Raw genomic sequence first — 18,716 nt, 5'->3', positions numbered from 1 at the left:
GCAACAGGAGTTCAAGTGAGCAGTGACACCACCCCAGTGTGCAAGCCGGTTTACAGATCAGAAGAGGCTGTGTGTATGGAGGAAGAGCAAGTGACAGAAGCGGCATGGTACCCAGACCACGGCACGGGTAGGATCTAGATGAGGCCCTTTTCAGCCTAAACCATTCCACAGTTCTATGACACTCAGCAGCATGTAGCATTGTTGTCTCTTCCTTCCTTGAGGAAAGAGAGTCTGCCTGAGTGAGGCACACACACTCACACAGACAGTCCTTGCACTTCAGGGCTTCCCAGGCAGCTGAAGGCAGCTCTCAAGCATCACCTGGAACACCACCCTAGGGTGAAGCTTTGTGTACTTCCCATCCACACACAGCTGAAAGGAACCAGGTCTTTCCCTGTGCCAGAGGTGATCCATGCCTGCAGGCCCCTGCCCCTGACAACAGGCAGTGAAGGGCAGTACCAGGGTAGTGAATCTTCTGCCTTCCAATCCCCACTTTACAACAGCATGTAGGAAGAAGTCACCAGGGAGTGGATCACCACCAACTCATCATCTGCCATCACTGACTTTAAGAATCATCCACAAAGAAAGCCTTCCTCATCCCACAGACAGCAGACCTGTATTTAGCTGCCCATGGCAGCTCTGCAGCCTGAACACAGACTTCCAGAGAGACACCAATATATTTTGAGCTGTGAGAAATGTTAAAAGGCTCTCTGCTCCTCTAAGTATTTACTAATAGGACAGTTTACCAACTCAGTTCCCAAAGTTCCAGTACTTTGGGAAATCTACATTACATGGCCTGAAAATGCAGGCACTCTGGGATAACAGTCTTACACAAAAGTAGGTAAGATTAATTTTTTTTCAGCGTAGTCAAGAAATTTGCCTGATTCCTTCCAAACAGGGACTTTATTTGTGACAGATAGAACATCCAAAAATAAATGGCGCAGTTCCCCAAACTCCCGCAAGGTTTTAACCATTTAGTTCAGCTATCAAAGTCAATTCATTTGCACATAAGAGGATTTGGGAAGTAATGGGAGAGGTCTCTTCTACTTCATCTTAGTGATCTTACAAAATAAAACTGTAGACAGCCTCCAAAGCAGTGAGCTCTGAAGACCTTTGCATTCAGTAACAATCGCCCTTGTCCAAGCACAGTTCAATTGAACAGACTGATAGTCTTCGTAGAGAGTTATTTTTTTTACAACAGATTATCTCATTTCTCTTACATAATTTCAATAATGTGTGAATAAATTTAAACAGCTGGACTACTAAAGATTAAAAAACCCAACTCTTAATGATGTTAATTTCAAACACAAGTGACAAAACATGTTCTGAGATTAAAAGCTGAACAGTTCCAGATGTGTACCAAGAAGTCGGCAGAGTTCGTGTGTAAAAAATTCATTTTCCTCCCCATCACTCTACTTTTGCTTTATTTTATACCTCTTGGGGTAGTTTTTGGCAAATTGCTTTTCTACTTTTTCCCGTCCCTTTGCAATTTTGTGTGTGTTGATCAGGTCTAATGTTTTTTTCAATTCCTTTACGGGCTTGTTTACAAAGTCACAATATTTCCTTTTCGGAACAAATTCCAGAGCCTTCTTCCAGTCAGCAGTATCTTTCAAGGTTAATAAAATATGCATCATTTGATCCAGTGTGAGATTTTTGGCACCAGTACTCCAAAGCAAATACTTATCCAGTGGAAGGGCTGCAGTCTCCAGCCCTAATCGCTTTGCCCTTGCTAAAGAGACTCCTCTTTTTATGCTCTTGTCAACCATTGACCCAACAATATAGATCTTATCGTGTTCAAATGTTTTCATTACTTTGGGAGAATCAGCTGTCAGATAGATGAGCTTATCCTTTGGAAAGATTTCTGTGTAGCACTGGTCTGTCACTGTGATAAGCAGTTTGTCCCATGCCTCTCTATAGTTCTTGATAAATTCCCTGTGATAGAGGCTATCCTCTTTGAAGTTACAGAAGTGGATGTGGAATGGATCCACAGATCTCCGATTGCTGCTTTCACTCATTACTATCTGTCTCACTGTGTTTGAGACTTCTCGGAAAGACATCTCTTTTTCATAAGACATGTCAAATACTAGAGGCTGGCCAAAGATCATGGACTGAGCAGCCCTCCAATTGTATGCTTTATCCATAGTGCGGGACCACAAACATACGAACGGACTCTTTTTGGTCTCATCTGTTTTTGAATCTTGATCTTGTACTTCCAGCCTCCTTTCCCTTTTCTCATCCATCTTTCTCTTGTCATTTTTCTTGTGAAGTTCTTTGAGATGCAAATACTTTAAATACTTCTTTTTGGCTGACTTAGAAGGACACTCCATAAAGGTTTTTAGCTGTTCTTCACTAATATTTTCTGGAACTGCTCTGCCAGCTAGCTTCCACATCTCCAAAGTCTCACGTGCAGCAGCCAAACTGGAAAGCTCCTCAGGCTCTGAGACCATCTCACTGACCTCTTCTTGCAACCCAGATTTCATTACCTTCTTCCACTCATCTAAATCCAGTTTTTCTGAGGGTTCACTTGACTTGTCCTGCTTCAGACAAAGTGATAAACTCAGAGTTCTACTGAGCGGAAACAAATCCTTTTTCATCCCATGTTGTGTGGCAAATGGAAGGACAGAACTTCTTACAATTCTTCTCAGAAGCACATTAGCAGACTGCATACTTAGACATGTGCTGTGTTGCAACACTTATCTGCAAACTCCAATAAGAGGGGAAAAAAACTAGTCAGAAATCACAAAGAAAACACATGCAGATTTTTATTCTTAGTAACACTGACAGACAATAGGTTACTTCTTGGAGGATGCTAGTAATTCCTCCTTCTACTATGAATTTTTTTACTGATTCCTAAATAAAAACAGCTTAAACCAGCTATACTTACTGCAATTCAAAATGCAGTCAAACAACGTTCAGGAACTGTCCAAGATCTCTTCAAGTTATCTGTATCATATGATGAGCCTTCACAACCAAAGTCAGTGAAATGCTGCATGCAAACCAGAAGTATTTTTATATAATTTATATAGCCTGTGAAAACAGAAAGAAGAGATGGAAGAATAACTACTAGTAAAAGAAAAGACCATCCTTTTTTTTTATTCTAAATTGTCTGTGAAGTTGGCTTAGCCACATAAAGCTGAGGACATAAATCCCCCCAACCCCATTAATTTTATCTACACTTGTATTTAAATATGAAAGGTCTGCAGAAAGAAAAACAGACCCAAGAAAATTTAATAGTTTCCCTGTCCTATGCACACTACTGAACTATAAGTATCAGTGGAGTTTCAGTCCTTGAGCAAACGTGATTTGGACAAAACTAGAATTTATTCCTAATTTTTAAATCAAAATTCATAATTTTCCTAACAAACTGAAAATAAAGTGATATACAGAACAAGAAGTTAGATCTAATATTGGGTTTGTATATATGTACCTGCTCAGATAGAGGCACAGAAGGAGCAGTGTTATTATTTAGAAATGTTAAATAACCTGGCATGTGCCAAATTGGTGGCCGACCTCTCATGTTCTGCCATTATTAAGATAAAAGAAACAAGAACAACTAAGCAACCTAACTGTGAAAATTTGTAAGTGCTACACTTATTACTTTTGCCAGTAGTTAAATCCTTCAATGTAAAATAGAAGGATTTAACTACTGGCAAAAGTAATAATCAAAGAAGCATGGAGAAATCAAGGGATCAGTTACCCAATTAACTTACATTACTGGAGCTTCATAAAGTCAATATTGAGCACCAGATTTACATCATCAGAATACTTGATGACAGCTTTTGATAGAGCCAAGCTACCTTCCAGTGTGTCATTCACACTAAGATCATTACTGCAAGAATCCATCTAAGGCTCTTTGAAGAACCTAGATTTGTAGCACTGAAAGTATTTTTCTTTTTTAGCATGACTTCCCTGCAACTCATCTCAATAACAGAAAGGCTCCCCACTGATATTTCAGAGAGTGAACAACTTGCCTTACTTCCCCAGCATAGCTGCCCACTCAGAATCACAGACTGAGTAAGGTTGGAAGGGGCCACATTGGATCTGGTCCAACTCCTCTGCTCAAACAGGGTCATCCCAGAGCACATGGCACAGGGCTGTGTCTAGATAGGTCTGGAATATCTCCAGTACGGGAGACTCCACAACCCCTCTGGGCAAACTGTTCAGAGCACGGCCACCTGCAGAGTAAAGAAGTTGCTCCTCAGGTTCAGGTGGGATTTCTGTACCTCAGTTTCTGCCCATTGCTTCTTGTCCCATGGCCTGGCACCACGGGCAAGATCCAAACCCTTGGCACTCACTGAAGAGGCCGGCTGCAGGGGAGCAGCGGTGCACGTGTTTAACAACGTTTAAACCAGCCCACGAGCACCCGAGCCGCTGAGCGCCACCTCACACCCCACAGCCCCGCGCTGAGCCCCCCAGCCCTCCCGGGGACACCGGCGCGCCCGCTCCCCAAGCTGCGGCGGGGCCCGCGGCCTCCGGGACACCACTCCCCGGAGAAGCACCTGCCGGATCTCCGGCCGCGCTCCCGCCCGCCGGGGCTCGGTCGGGGCAGGGCCGGGGGGGATCCCGAGGCGCCCCGCGCTCACCGCTGCCCCAACCGCGCCGCCACGGCCGCTCACCTCGCGCCGCCGCTGCGCCTGCGCGGGGCGGGCACGCCCGGCCGCCGTGCTCCCCTCGGCTGTCCCCGGCGCTCCGCGGCTGCACCGCCGCGTTCCGGGCTTTCTGCGCCCCCACGGCGGGAGCTGCTGCGGGCGGTGATCCGAACTCTCCCGTATTCCACTTCCGAGGAATCCCCGGGCACTGAGGGGGCTGCCGGTGGGTGCTGCCGCCGCCCCTGGTGCGGGGCAGGGTCTGGCCCCGCCGCCGCGCTGGGCTGGGGGGTGAGGCAGTCGGCTGGGGCCGAGGGGTTTGTCAGCCCGGCCTGCTGATCTGTGAGGTCTCTCTCGCTCTCCTCTGTCCCCTCCCCTACTTTTTTTCCTTTTAAAAAATTAATAGCACGGAGAAGTTTCGCTTCTTTTTGGCCCGCAGGTTGCTGTTGTTTGATGGTGCGTTGTTTTGTTGTTTTTCCCCTAAATGTAAGGCTGGGATTTTAGTGGAGACCGTGATCTGTCGCGATGAGTTTTCTGCTGCCCAAACTGACCTGTAAGAAGGAAGTGGATCAGGCAATAAAAAGCGTCGCTGAGAAGGTTTTGGTTCTCCGTTTTGGAAGAGATAATGATGCTGTTTGTCTGCAGCTCGATGATATTGTAAGACTTTTTTTTTTTTTTTTTAACTGACTGTACAAGTATATTTGGTGCATAGAAGAGAATGTTGCTTTTGCTAAGATAGGCACTCAAAAATATAGACAAATATAGAATGATAATACACTATATTATAAATAGGTTTGAAAAGTAAGCATCTATGTTATTTCTGTAGTGGCTGAACAAAGTGCTTGAGGTAGACAAGATGTGATATTCTATACCTGCTTAAGCTGGTAACACATAAGAGAAACAGGCTTTATAAAGCTTGCTGCCCTCTTGTCCTCGTTTCTCAGTCTATTTGTTATCTGCCTTTCTCACTCTTTCCAGCTTGCAAAAACAGCTCATGACCTAAGTAAAATGGCAGTCATTTACCTGGTGGATGTGAATGACGTCCCAGTGTACACCCAGTATTTTGACATCAGTTATATCCCATCTACTGTATTTTTCTTCAATGGACAGCACATGAAGGTTGATTATGGGTAAGTCATCCTACCATTGTCTGTTATGTCCGTAAGAATTTTCAGTCTTTTTCTATGTTATCATGTCTGGGGAAGGTAACATTTGAAAACCAAAATGTTACCAGCATCTGCATTGAGAATTCTGTAGGAAGCCAGAAGGATGTAAATAGGGGAGTAATTTGAAATATGCTCTGATGCAATAAGTAGGTGAAATATATCTGACTCTGCAAAAAATAGTAAGAAATTATTAAAATCTTAGATGTGACATGGCACTTGTTTGACCTTTGGAGGTCACAGCATATTCCTGACTTGGTTATGCTATTACAAAATTAGTTCATTCTTTCAGAATGACCAGATCGGAACTCCTTATGTCATTTGGGCATCTTTTCACATTTTTAGGTGGTTTTTCTCTGACTACTTTAATGTTACATTTCTACCTTTGTCTTGTGCTTAGGTCTCCAGATCACACCAAATTTGTGGGAAGCTTCAAAACAAAGCAAGACTTTATAGATCTGATTGAAGTGATCTACCGCGGAGCAATGCGGGGAAAGCTCATTGTGAGAAGTCCCATTGATCCCAATAACATTCCTAAATATGACCTTCTCTACCAAGGAATTTAATGGGCTGACCTGAGAAAATAATTACACAAATGGACAATGTTGTAAATCCCTTTTTCCTTTGAGCATTTTCGGCCTCCTCTGACATTGTGGGACAGTTTGAGCATTTATCCTGAAGGATCATATTGGTCTCCTTCTGAAGACAGATATTCTGTCACCTCATGCTTCTCTCATAAATAAAGCTATGTGTTCATGCACAGAGTTCACAAAAGTGGCTGTTCTTTGAGTTGTGTGCTGACCAGCCCTTACAAAACAGGCAGGCTTTGTGCATCCTCAGCTGTGGCATCTCCAGAGCAACCTTCTTCAGGGAACTGAGGCACTCTGGTAGTTGTCTGTTTAGTACCATTTTCGTTCAGATGTAATAACAGCAAACCTGACATTAATAAAAAAAACTGTGCTTGCTTTCAAGAACAGTCAATTGAATGTGCCTTTCGTATAGAATGCTACGTTTTACCCATTGCTGCATAACAGGACAGAAGAGATGGTGACTGAAATCTGAAATGGATATAAACACAAAGGCAAGTTGATGCTCTCTTCTCTCTGATACCCATTATTACTGTTCAACAGCTTTTTTGACTGAGATTGGAATGTTCTACACTTGTAGGAGAAGGTTTTGTCATCTTTCAAAGGATCCTTTTTTGTGGCCATTGAACACTTGATTCCCATGGATTTGAACTGGAAATTAATAATTATTTGTTTACATTCACTTTAAAGATTATTTGAACTTCTGTTTGTACACATGGCAAGCCTTGAATACGTAAATTTAAAAACTGTATTTTCCACCTCTGTCTAAAGTTATACATCTGAGAGGAGGCAGCAGTGTCATTCCTTGGCATCAGTCTGGTAACTGCAGATGCCAGACTAGTGTATAGCAGCTCATGTCCAGTATTCTCCCTGGCTTAGTTGGCTTTAAAATGGAAATTATTTTACCTCCATGTGTCATGTTTGGGGCACACTAGCTCTGACTGGAGGAAAGGTAGTAGTATTTACTTCCCTGAAGCATTGTTCAGCTTAACAGTAAATGTTTCAAGGAGTAAGGTGGATGTTCCAGCTCTTGAAAGATTTTAAACAATACATGGTACATAGGAGGAAACAGATTGTTTATACATGCTTTTACTATTCCAGATTTGGCCTTCCAATGAAGCTAAGCACTTAAGCAAATGTTTTCCTGATAGTTTAGTCTGATTATAGAGCCAAAACTGTAGAGTGTTTATTATAGAAAATGATAGATGAGAGTTGGTATACCTTAACATCTTTAACTCAACTTTAAATTTCACAGCTAGCCAAAGGGTTGTGGCTTAAGGCTTTCAACAATGCATATCTTTCCTAATAGTTAACTTTTGTGTTTTTCTTCTCAAAATCAAATATAGTTTCAAACTTAAAACTGTGAATTTCTCCACAGTGAGATGAAGATACTTAAGTGACTGAAAGGTGCAGAGGCACTTACGAAAGGAAGAGACCACTATCAAGAACAAACCAGTGTACCTTTATTAATTGCCTCTCTTCTTTCCTGTGCTGCTTCTGGTTGCAACAGGTGAATTCCTCAAGGCTGTTGTGATCTTGGCTTTCAGCATGCTCTTCAAGTACTTAAAGATGGGTTGTAAGCAGCAGGAGGGTGCTAAACCATACTTTTCTGTTCCAGCAGAGAAAGTAGGACAATTTACTCTCATGAGAAAGTGCACAGCTTTGTTTAGGGGTTTACTGTTTGACACCCATTCTCGGCAGTTTTTGTGTATCCATTCCTGTATTTCTGGATCATGTCTGCTCTGGTGCTGTATGTTGTGTGTGGAGTCAATGAATGCCACAGAGTACACTTTATTCATCACCTCATGTTTCCTTTGCACCAGCAGATCAACAAACACCAACCCACCATAGCCATGGGCAATGAAGGCCACATTCCTGGCTGCACTCTTTGCAATGAAATGATCCCACACATACATGGTATGCTCTTCAGGCCTGCTGCTGCTCCTTTTGGGGATCCAACAGACTGACTGTGTAAAAGTAAGCCCTTCTTCCCTGGCAGAAAATCTCTCCTTTTTGGTGTTCAGATCAGTGAAATTGTCATTGGGATTCAATACAATCACTTCCCATTGGCTCTGCAGGGCCATTTTGATGAATGGTATTTGTGTTCCATGTTTCAGGCCCTCACTGACAATTGCCCTTTGCCCCCACTGTCCAGCACAAAAAACTCCATGGTCTTGAAGAAAGATAATTAGGCTAGAGGAACTCGTTAATGCATCCTTGCTCATGAAAAAGAAGCTTCTTGGTTCATCCTCTCTAGCATCAGTAGGAATATAAACCTTCTGCAGCATGCAGACTCTTTCCAGGAGCTCATAAACATACTGGGTAATAGCATGTCCCAGAACTTCATAGCGTTTATGATTCTGCTCATGTCCATTCTTGTAGTAATTGAAAACAAAGGACTCATTTGTATCCAGGTGCCTCAGTTCCCCTTTTATATTGAAGTCATATTTTAGTTCCTCTTGATACTCTGAACCCTCTGTTAGTTTCCTCAAACTGAGTTCACGCTGTATTTGTAACCACTACAAATTAAGAAGACTGTTATGTCAAAGTGTAGTGATAGACCTCCACACAACACCTGTCTACCTACCCCTTCCTGCATTAGAATTTAGATTTAAAAGCTGTTACAAATTAAATACTTGCTGAACCAGAGTATTTCATGGTGATGTATAGCAAACCAGCTGCTTCTAAAACCCTCTTAGAGATGTCAGTTGCAAAGTTCCAACAGCAGTAACTCATCTGCATTTTTCAGTTTGGTAGCTAAATATTTACAATTGGCACGTTTATTTAAAGATCTGTTTAAGGTAGTTTGAATTAAGGGCTTTATGAAGGAGGCACATGTACATGGTTCATTGTTCACTTGAACAACTTTTATTGTGCTGTCTCCTAGCCATTATCTTGGAACTCCACTGAGTTTCAAGGCCACCTTTGAAATACAGGCCTAGGCAGTTGGAAATAGTCCAAGTGTCATAACTGGATCCTGAATTTTAAAGAAAATAAGCTGTGCTTACTAAGGAATTCAACCTTCCTGTTGCTGGTGTACCAGTATACCCTCCATGTTCTTCTACCTTCAACTGCACTAGAACAGACAATACATATATGTGTTTGCTTTCTGCTAATCACTCTAGTCAGTCATTCATCCTTGCAAGAACTTGCCACATGGAAATAGAGGAATGGATGACAGAATCAACTAGCCACTGTGATCCAGGAGCAGGAAAAAAGAAAGTCCAGGCAGCAAACTATCATGAGGTTGGACTGAGGTCTCCAATTTCAGATTATCTCTAATGACTGAAATGAATTGTACAAGAAAGTGATTTTTGTGCAGCTGAAAAATTAGGCTTAGCATAACCTTCAATTTTCCTAGTAATTCTTCAATCTACTACTGACTGTCACTGGCTGTAGAATGGTAAGTAGGGTATAACCTTTGGTGTGGTCAGAATCCTACCTTTACAGGAGTTTAGTCCTAATACTGTAAATTTTTTTCCCCCCTGTAAATGGTCTGAATAAAGTTATAATTGGCAAGTTAGACTGTTAGTTAGACCTTTAAGTTTTTCTTGCTGAACTAAAAGAAGTTTTATAGAACACAGTAAATTACATTCTATGTTGAAAGTCACTGTACCATTTGATAAAGCCAATTACTAGAACAAAAACTGATCTGAGTATTTTCATGTGACTTGATTTGGAACCCAACTCTTTCAAGAAATGCAACTTTCCTTGAGATAAGGTGCTTAGCAGATTGAAAATTATTTCTTGCACTCCTAAATTTAAAAAAAAACCAAAAAACAAACAAAACCACACAAACACATTTTTGCTTTTCAACATAGCAACACCATACGTATTTTCCTTTTGAAAGGGAAATATAACACTGGGCCAGTGTTATTAAGTTCTCTCTTCATGGTCATTCCTGTCTTCTTAATAATAGAGAGGAGGCTAGAAAATGATACTTTCTCCTCTTTTATCTCATATAATCAGTACACATAGAAAAAGGGGGAAAATCATATGCTATGATATATAATCAATTTATTAGTGTCTTGCCAGTTTCTCGAAATGGAAACAACACAAAGAAAACGCAAGGGCACCCCTTCATCTACGATTTTTTCATTCTGCAGGAAGGCACAAAAGACACAAAGGAGATGAAAAATGGTCTGTTTGCTATACTACTGAAATACGGGCAATTGATGCAAAAGTGATAATACTTAGTGGGAAAGAAGCTACCCATATTCCAGTTGTTCCCATGAGACAAAGTGGGAAAAAATGGACATGTTTTAAGGAAAGACCTGCATGAAGAAAGGCAGAAAGCTTTCTGTAAGAATTAGAAATAGGTAGGTGCCGTTTCCTTGGAGTGGTATGCTGGGGACCACCTCTCAGTCCCTTTCCCTCCTCACCCCTAAAAGATTGGAGAGACTAATTTCCCAGCATACTCTGAATAGGAGGTTACTATTCTTTTACTTCAGCTCCTAACAGCAACACTACTTTTTCAGTTCTAAAACAAGGAAGGATATGTGATTCCAAATTAAACCCGGAACATCTACTTTACAAAGCATTGTGAAGTGTTGCTGAAGATTTCAGGAGGCAGAAACAAACAAACAAACACAGTTTTACATAAAGTGCACATATGACTTTCCTTCCTAAAATTGCCTTCAGGATGCAAAATGAAAAGTTTTGAGGCAATAATTGATAGGTAATCATTTTGGAGTTTACCTAAATAGAAGCTTAGAATTATATACCTATTAGTCCAGAGGACTGATTTTATTGTAGTAACACAATTATAGAATTAAAAAGTAGCAATTACAGGTTGTTCCAGATACAGCTGCATAATGCATGCACTTCTTTTTTGTAAGTCTACATTCTAAATCAGCATTGATAGCTGTTTGTACTTTACTATCTGTATATAAATGCAATATTCAAGGTTGTAAATACTGGTAGCCTTTACAATTGCTACCTTTGTTTTAAAAATTTGCTTTTGGGGAAAAATAATCCCTCTTTCCCTTCCTCCCACTTTTCTGTTCAGATTCTAAAATGCTTCAGATGTAAATTCAGCTGGTGCTTGCTGCAGCATTTGGCATATTGTAAACACCACTGCAGTATAAGTACTACATATGATCCATAAAGGTTACTTTGTTTTCCATTTAAAACCACTTCATTCTAATAAAGCCCAATACTACCGTATGCTCTTCTGTAAAATCTGTCATCATAGATGGAAATCTTTTTTCACTCTGGGAGTGTAGACGAGTCCTCTGCACGAAAAAAATAAACCAAATCATGGTTTCAGTTTTCATTACTTTACGTACTGGGGTGTAAATCTACAAGATCTGTCTGTAGTTGATGGTTTGCGGCCATCTAAAGCGCTCCAGATAGTTCCAAGTTACAAACTAACCTCTCATGTTTGTAACTCACACCTGACAGTAAGCTAAAGCTAAACCTCGAGTATGAAATGGAACATTCGTCCCGACCAGTTTTAATTCCCACTACCAAGAAGAAAACAAAGCAGAAAGCGCCGCACAAAACTTACAATTCTGAAGCTACCCTGAAAAAAACACAGCAAAGAAAACCCAGCCAACAAATCTTCCTCTTCCCTTGGCTGCAGGAAGATTTCTAAGGGCAGTGGGCACAGCCCACCGCCAGCCGGGGTTATGAAGGCTCTCCCCAGCTGTGCATCCCCCGGCAGAGCATTAATTTGGCCGGGTCTGGCTGTCAGCTGGGGGTGGAGTCATTAGCACGATATAATTTCAACCTGGGTCGGCCCGGGTTCATTATTGCTTCTTTATAAGTAACGCGGCTTTCTCGGTTCTTTAGTGGCTTTTAGCGGGTCAGTACCGAGCTCATCCCGAGCAGTTTAAAGCTCGGAGAGCCTGAGGGGCGGCGGGCGGGTGGCGGCTCCGGCCCGGCGGGGCGGTGCCCGGCCCGGAAGTAGCCGGGGAAGCTGCGCAGGCGGCGGCAGGGCCGGCCCGGGTAAACAGCTCCGGTGGTGGCGGTGAGTGCTTGTACTGCTGCCGCGGCCGTTCGCTCCTGCCCGCTGCAGGTTCTTCGGCGGGAGAGGGGGCGGAAGGCAGGGCGGCAGCCGGCCGGCAGCGTTCGGGGGGGGGCGGGGGCTGTATGGCCGCTGTGTCTGCCGCGAACGAGTGGAGCCGGCAGCGCGGTAGGACGGAGGGCACCGAGGGACGGAGGGAGGGCTGGTGGCGGCGTTGCTGCGTCTCTGGGAGGAGGCTAAGGAGAGAGTGTGAAAAGGTGGAATTGCTGGCCCAGGCCCTCGGGATTTGCGGGTTTGTCAGAGGGAAGCCGCTCCCCTCCCAGCGGGGGGAGCCGGGGTGCGGAGCTCGGGGCGGGCAGCGCTGTGCCGGGCCGGGCTCAGGCGGTGCCAGCCCGCCCGCTGCCGCTGCTGGGGGTGCCTGCTCCCCCGAGCCGTCAGGCGGCCCCCGTGCGCCCGCGCTTCCTCGTCGCAGGCGTCGGAACAGGCAGTACTTTGGCTTTTCTTTATCGGTCTGTTCCCCACCTTGGGGGATTATGGCTCTAACTTAAAAAAGCCTCTGAGATAAGTAAAACTCCCCAAACCTGGCTTCTCGAGAGACTCCAAACTAGCTGTAATCTTTCAAGGTCTTATTCCAGAGTCATATAGAATACGTATAAAGAGAATACCTATAATGGCTGGGATCTCTGAGGCTGTGTTCTTCTAGTGATGAAGTTTATAGGTTTAGCAGGAATCCTTGGCTATTATTTATTCTTGGAGCCTTTGCAGTGGTGCGGATGTCCTCTTTTACTCCTTTTCACTCCATAGTCTAAATGTCAACTGCTTATTAGTTGTGTGCCTGCAGCAAGGAGTTAATCAGTAAATGTTATAGCTAAGGATAGATTGTAGGACAATTTCATTAAAAATTTAGTCTATACTGACAATCCAGAGCCTTTCGCTGGAGTGTGGCTGTCAATTACTTTTTACCAAGGCTTGTAGTGACAGGACAAGACGGAATGGTCATAAATTGAAGGAGGGTAGGTGTAGATTGGACACAAGGAAGAAATAGTTTTTACAATGAGAATGCTGAGACTGGAACAGGTTGCTCAGAGAAGCAGACCTTGAAGACTCCCCACCCCGGGAGTCTTCAAGGTCAGGTTGAATAGGCTTTGAGTAACCTGATCCATGTTATGAATGTGGTTTTTTTTGTTCTAGATTGCTCAAAAATTATTTTCTTCTTTTTGCTTAGTGCCTACTACTGTGGTTCTGCTTGCCTCCTAATCAATAAGCCAGAAATTGTTAAGTTTCTTTTTTTTTTTTTCTTTGTATTTTTCTTTTTCAGTGGAGAAAACCATGTCAGGAAGAGCATCATCTGCAAGTCATGCCAGTGTAAGTGTTCCTGAAACTTTAAACATTTTATTTTGAGGCTGTGGGTGTCCTAGGGTGTTCTGATGTGTTTGCACAACCAAATTTATTCTTCACTTTGTTGGAACATGCTTTTTGGGAAACTGTTTATTGTGGTAGCAGTCAAAACTAATGTCTACTGTTGTACATTTACTAATACATTATAGGCTTAGAATTTCATTACACATCAACAGGGTATTTTCCAAGTTATTCTAAGACCTAAGCTAACTCCTAAAATTTTGGAGTACTTTTAAGTAGATAGAACAGCTGCAAAACTGTGTGAAAGTTGGTTCTCTGTAGAGATGTCCTCAGAGGCTTCTTATGCTGGTGTGTATTTTTTTCCTAAAATATCCCTGTTAGAAGCCGTTTTGTAGCAGTGGGAGTACTGGTGAGAACAACTGGTAGACATAGGAACAGGTATGTTTGGGTGAGGTCAGGGTGGTTTAGAAATGAGCTGTTTCCAGCACTGTGTTTATGCACTTTCTCTGGCCCTTGCTTTTACAGGTGGGAACCTTCAGGAAAGTATTGCTGATTTAGATGAGTCTGCCGAGTGTGTATGCACATGTATGTGTAGAGTTAGTCACTTTTTATTTGGGAAAAGCTGAGGCAACTGCATACCTTGTGTTTAGCATAGATTCAGACCTCTCTTTGCCTGTTGATTTGTGCTTGCTCTGTAAGTTAATTGTGAGTGCTGTAAACCAACATCTTCTTAATGAGTGCAAGCATTGGGAAGATGCTGTGTGGTGAGCTGAAAATGTTGCTGGTTAATGTATCTTGTGCTTTTTATCCCTTTCTGTCAGTTGTCTCTTCTTTTTACTGAGTCTGATTTTATCTGTACTTAATGTTGTCTGTTATGTCATTACAGAAGTTATCAGGACCTCTTTAATTTTAAATGTATGTTAAAATTCTAGATAACTGTGTGTTCTTTGGAATCTCATAACAGAAGCTGCTAGTTAGGCAGCAGGTGGAGGTCTGAAGGAAGAAATCTGTTCCTAGTCATTACAGTGCAGATCAGAAATATGCATTCTGACTGATAAACGTGTTTATAGGCCACTTCTAAAACAAAACCAACCAAACAAATTTGAAACAATCTACTTGTAGAAGCTGCTGAATAAGAAAATGTCTTGTTTCAATATTTCCATGTTGATTGAGAAGGGAGGTACTTGTCTCAGAAGTTGTTACCTGTGTGTGACATCTGTATCCTTTAGAGCTTGAAGAATCTGTTATTAAAGGCGTGTTTGTTACAGTGTTTGACCATCAAAGGCAGCTTGAGATACTATATAGAAATTTACAAACTTTAATCTTAGTTTCAAAGAAGTGTGGAGAAGGTGTAAGAGTACTCAGGATTCAGACGGAAGGACTGAAACATTATCTCACTATGGTGCAGCACGCTTCCTTATGGTCTGTCTGAAGGACTACCTGCTGAGCTAATGAATGCAGTTAAGGTGCTAATAATTAGGTTGTTAGAGTCACTGTTCTGGAATCCCTGCTTGTAATTTCATGTTACAATGCAAGGCATCTGGTGGCTTGCGAATCAAGTTCATAGGATGCTTTACAGTGTCCATCATATGGAGTAGCTTCAGCTTTTTCCTGCCTGAGCTAGACTCAATTGTCTGAGACATGTAAATGTTGCATTTCCTTTCTGATACATTCTCATCTGGTTGTATTTGCAATGTAAGGTTTTGCTTCTCAGGATGCCTGGAGAATTAGCAATGCTTGCACTTTTATTCTTTCAGTTGATATTTTAACTGGTTTAATTAACTGATAGGACATATCATCCTATTTCCTTGTCTTATGAACTAGTACAAATTTAGTTTGATTATTTTTTGTTTGATTTTCAATGAACAAACCATTCTACATAAAATTTTTTTCTGAACTGGTGAATTCATGTGGATTGCTAACTGCTTTATCTTTCAATAATTACTTTCAAAATGCTGACTCCATTTCTATGGGAGCTGGCAATGACAATAGCTGATACTATTTTGAGAATGTTAAAGTCTGATGCTAAATTATCATACCAAAGTACTTGTACTATTATAAGATGTAAGTGTTCTTAATCCTGAATTTTTGCTTTTGAGAAAGCAAACCTGGTCATGACATTCAGCTATTTAGTTTTCTCTTGATCATTCTCTAAGCTGAGACAGTTAAACTAGAGTGTAAACAAACCAGAATGAACCAAGAAGAGTGTGCCAGTGGATTGGTTGTGACCTTGGAAGACAAAGTTAATGAAATAGAAGTTTTTCAGATGGTTTCATGTGTTAAAACTAGCTTATCATGTGGTATGACACATGATTTGGGATCAGGAATTAATGAGGAATGCATTTCAAGTAAAGTCACAAGTCAGGGCTTTCCTTCCTTTATTTTGCCCAGTTAAGACAACATTGTACATGGAGGTATGTCAGCTCACGGCACCAGTGGATAATTTAGTTTTACCATGTGTAACATCATCTATTTTCAGTTTCGTATACCAAAGAAGAAAACAAACACCGAGTCAGAGGATGTCCAAGTTCAGTCCCCTTTGGCAAGGCTCCCAGGCTCCCGCCATCGTGACTACCCTTTAAAAGAGGTAAAGAGAAGTTCTTCAGAGTGTAAAGTGTGTAGGAGAATGTTACATGAGGTTTTGGTTTAGTTTTGGAGCTGGTTTTTTTCAACACCAAGCACTGCCTTGTGACCAATAACTAATCCAGACTGTCTTGAGAGAGGCAAGTGTGTAAGTCTGAAATCTGTTTGCAAGCATACATTTACAGAAATGGGAGTCTTAGTGCCATGTTTCCTAAATCATTGAAAAGCAGATTCTTTGGGTGTTCAACTATCTTGCAAATCATTAATATAAAAGTAAATATGATATTTAATTTTTTTAATTGGTTGTCTTCTGACTGCTGAACTTTTAGGTTATATTCAGATCACTTACCAAACATTTTGTTATATAGAAATAACCTTTACATTTAGTTTTCAGTTATCCAGGAGCTTAAGCTTTTGAGAGACTATATGAAGCACTCTATGCCTCTTGACAGAAGAGTCTTATGGCATTTATCATAACTGAATGTCTGGATCATCTCAGTCACATATAGAAGCAAATATTTGCCTCTATGAAATTTGTAAAAGATTTATAAGCGTTTCACATTTCAAGTGTTGGAAACATACTTTGCTACTCTTGTTTCCTTCAGCTCAGCATCCAGAGTTTTTTGCTGGCTTTAGTGCTTTCAGAATCATGGGCCTGGACAAACAGACTTCCACCCCCTTAGAGGAAGTTGAAAGGTGTAGTGAGGGAAGGTAGGAATTTCTCTTGACTTAGAGTGGCAGTGGTAATGTGACCCAGGTCTCTTGGTAGGTCAGGTCATTTGAGAATGCTGCAGTAGAGACTTGCTGTGGAGTTGTGTTCTGTACTGGTAATGCTTTCTGTGAGCTGAGCCTCCAGTTGCAGTCAGGTTTTGAAAGTGGCTACAAGCAGCAACATGTCTGCCTCTATAAAAATTATGATTTGAATGGTGAATTGAAAAATTCTTTATTTCCTTGTTATTTCCTGGATGTTGTCTAATTTTCCATTTCTTATTTTTCCTACCTATGTCTATACATATTTCAAACTTTTGCATGTGTCAAGGGATTTCAAATGCTTTAAACACTGCCTGGTTTTTATGTTCTACTTTAAAAAACTTGGTCATGAGTTGTCAGAGTTTGCACCATGCTGTTTGAGAAATTTTGTGTGGTTTTCAGTGATTTGGATGTACAGGTCTCTTCTGTGCTTGAACACCAGTGGTATGAGATGAACTAGGTGGTATTTGAAGGCAGGAAGAGGGGAGAGCCCAGTCAAATCGATTTCTTGTTGCCAACTTTAATAATGGGTTATTTTGCATTGGAGTTAATCCCTATGGTAGTGAAAAGTTTGATTTGGGATACGCCTTTCAGACTTGATTAAAGTTTGTAGAATATGCATGGGCATGAACTTTTCAGACCACACTTAGACAAAAATGAAGATAAGTTTGTCTGCTTTCAGCCTGAGTGCCATAATTTTCAAGCATTTATTATACTTTGAATTTTAAGAAATAAGGAAGATTAGAAGGAGGGTTGGACGGCTGGAAGTTTCTGGAATTGCAGCAATAACTTTTTTTTGGTGGGGCTTCTTTTATTTAATTTTAAAATGTAAGTGCTTTCTGGTAAGATAAGGGAATGTGGAAAAAAATTAAGTCTTGCTGTTCTGGGGTTTGTCACCTAAGTTTCCAAACCTTCAAATTACTTGTCCTTCTCAGCATTTTATATCTTTTATGTCCATATTGTAACCTGAAAAATTTGCCTAAATGCATAGTGTTAGCCACTACTTTCTGCATCTTGTATATTTGTGATTATGTGGAACAGGCCTAATATTTAAGTCTGTGTTTGGTATAGTTCCTCTTGAAATTGGGAAACAATGGAATTTTCCTGTTTATTTCTTCAGGAGAAAAAAGTTCTGCTCAAGATGAGGTGGTATGTGGATTCTTTAAATCAAGCAAATTATTTATTTGCAAATTGCTGTGTATGCTCTTCATAACCTTGATATATTTGATCAGTTGCGTTGTTTCAGTGTCCCATTTTTCTAGTGCATTATCCATTATGATATAATCAGGTTTTTTGAAATCTGCCAATTTTTTTTTGTTTCAGTGGAGATTAAGTGCCAACAACAGAAAGCCTTCCACAAAAGGAAAAAGGCAAAAGGATTGCAACAGACACAGCTCTAATGATGAAGAATCAGTTGGGTAAGAAGTCATCTCAAAATTAGTTTCTCTTTGTTTGCATATTCAGGGTTTCACATCTTTCTTGAAGATGAGTGTCTCTGGTCTCTAGCTAATTATTTGTGTCATGCAGAGATGGTTTTCAAGCTGTTGGGTGGCTCACCTTCAGAGACTTATGCTTCAGTGGTCTAATGGCAGCTGTAACCTTTCCTTTGTGTAATCTCTGCACAAGACCTGTGACGTTAGAGTGAGAGTCCTTACTAGAGGAACTACTGCTTGTTAACCTGCTTGGAGTCCTGAAAGGTGTTCATTACTCTAAGTGTAAACTG

At 41.4% G+C, this 18,716-nt stretch overlaps 4 protein-coding genes across 14 annotated transcripts in view; 2 read left to right on the top strand and 2 right to left on the bottom strand.

Annotated features, from left to right (window-relative positions):
- Window positions 1–881: 881 nt before the first annotated feature.
- TRMT10C (tRNA methyltransferase 10C, mitochondrial RNase P subunit) lies at window positions 882–4,746 on the bottom strand. Of its 6 annotated transcripts, none has more exons than XM_050970078.1 (4): window positions 4,614–4,746; window positions 3,974–4,172; window positions 2,882–3,024; window positions 882–2,701 (listed from the first exon to the last, which is right to left on the bottom strand). In XM_050970078.1, the coding sequence occupies exon 4, from the start codon at window positions 2,661–2,663 to the stop codon at window positions 1,410–1,412; it is 1,254 nt and encodes a 417-aa protein (XP_050826035.1). In that variant the 5' UTR covers window positions 2,664–2,701; window positions 2,882–3,024; window positions 3,974–4,172; window positions 4,614–4,746; the 3' UTR covers window positions 882–1,409. The 6 variants fall into 6 exon arrangements, with proteins under 6 accessions (XP_050826035.1, XP_050826029.1, XP_050826032.1 ...); XM_050970072.1 differs by having other exon boundaries at window positions 4,581–4,633; XM_050970075.1 differs by lacking the exon at window positions 4,614–4,746 and adding an exon at window positions 4,497–4,613.
- TXNL4B (thioredoxin like 4B) lies at window positions 4,661–6,510 on the top strand. Its single transcript, XM_018920177.3, has 4 exons — window positions 4,661–4,809; window positions 5,075–5,240; window positions 5,562–5,713; window positions 6,147–6,510. Exons 2-4 carry the CDS (start codon window positions 5,109–5,111, stop codon window positions 6,310–6,312), a joined length of 450 nt encoding a protein of 149 aa, XP_018775722.1. The 5' UTR covers window positions 4,661–4,809; window positions 5,075–5,108; the 3' UTR covers window positions 6,313–6,510.
- Window positions 6,511–6,849: 339 nt separating this feature from the next.
- LOC103820711 (putative protein FAM172B) lies at window positions 6,850–11,824 on the bottom strand. The gene is made up of 2 exons (XM_050970097.1): window positions 11,496–11,824; window positions 6,850–8,852 (listed from the first exon to the last, which is right to left on the bottom strand). Exons 1-2 carry the CDS (start codon window positions 11,607–11,609, stop codon window positions 7,800–7,802), a joined length of 1,167 nt encoding a protein of 388 aa, XP_050826054.1. The 5' UTR covers window positions 11,610–11,824; the 3' UTR covers window positions 6,850–7,799.
- Window positions 11,825–12,182: 358 nt separating this feature from the next.
- The window catches only part of SENP7 (SUMO specific peptidase 7), a 44,708-nt gene continuing 38,174 nt past the window's right edge, over window positions 12,183–18,716 (top strand). Inside the window, exons 1-5 of one of the 6 annotated variants that reach the window (XM_050970043.1) lie at window positions 12,278–12,304; window positions 13,620–13,666; window positions 14,186–14,245; window positions 16,140–16,247; window positions 18,317–18,411. In XM_050970043.1, the coding sequence (XP_050826000.1) occupies window positions 14,219–14,245; window positions 16,140–16,247; window positions 18,317–18,411 (230 nt within the window). In that variant the 5' untranslated portion in view covers window positions 12,278–12,304; window positions 13,620–13,666; window positions 14,186–14,218. Of the gene's footprint in view, window positions 12,305–12,332; window positions 12,353–13,619; window positions 13,667–14,185; window positions 14,246–16,139; window positions 16,248–18,316; window positions 18,412–18,716 lie in introns of those variants that run through there. The other 5 variants (XM_030234723.2, XM_018920167.3, XM_018920173.3 and 2 more) reach the window with 5 other exon arrangements.

Source organism: Serinus canaria, chromosome 1 (genome assembly GCF_022539315.1).
Source record: "Serinus canaria isolate serCan28SL12 chromosome 1, serCan2020, whole genome shotgun sequence".
NCBI classification, from domain to species: domain Eukaryota; kingdom Metazoa; phylum Chordata; class Aves; order Passeriformes; family Fringillidae; genus Serinus; species Serinus canaria.
The sequence above is the reverse complement of the archived record's forward strand: the minus strand, read 5'-3'. Positions and strand labels throughout refer to the sequence as shown.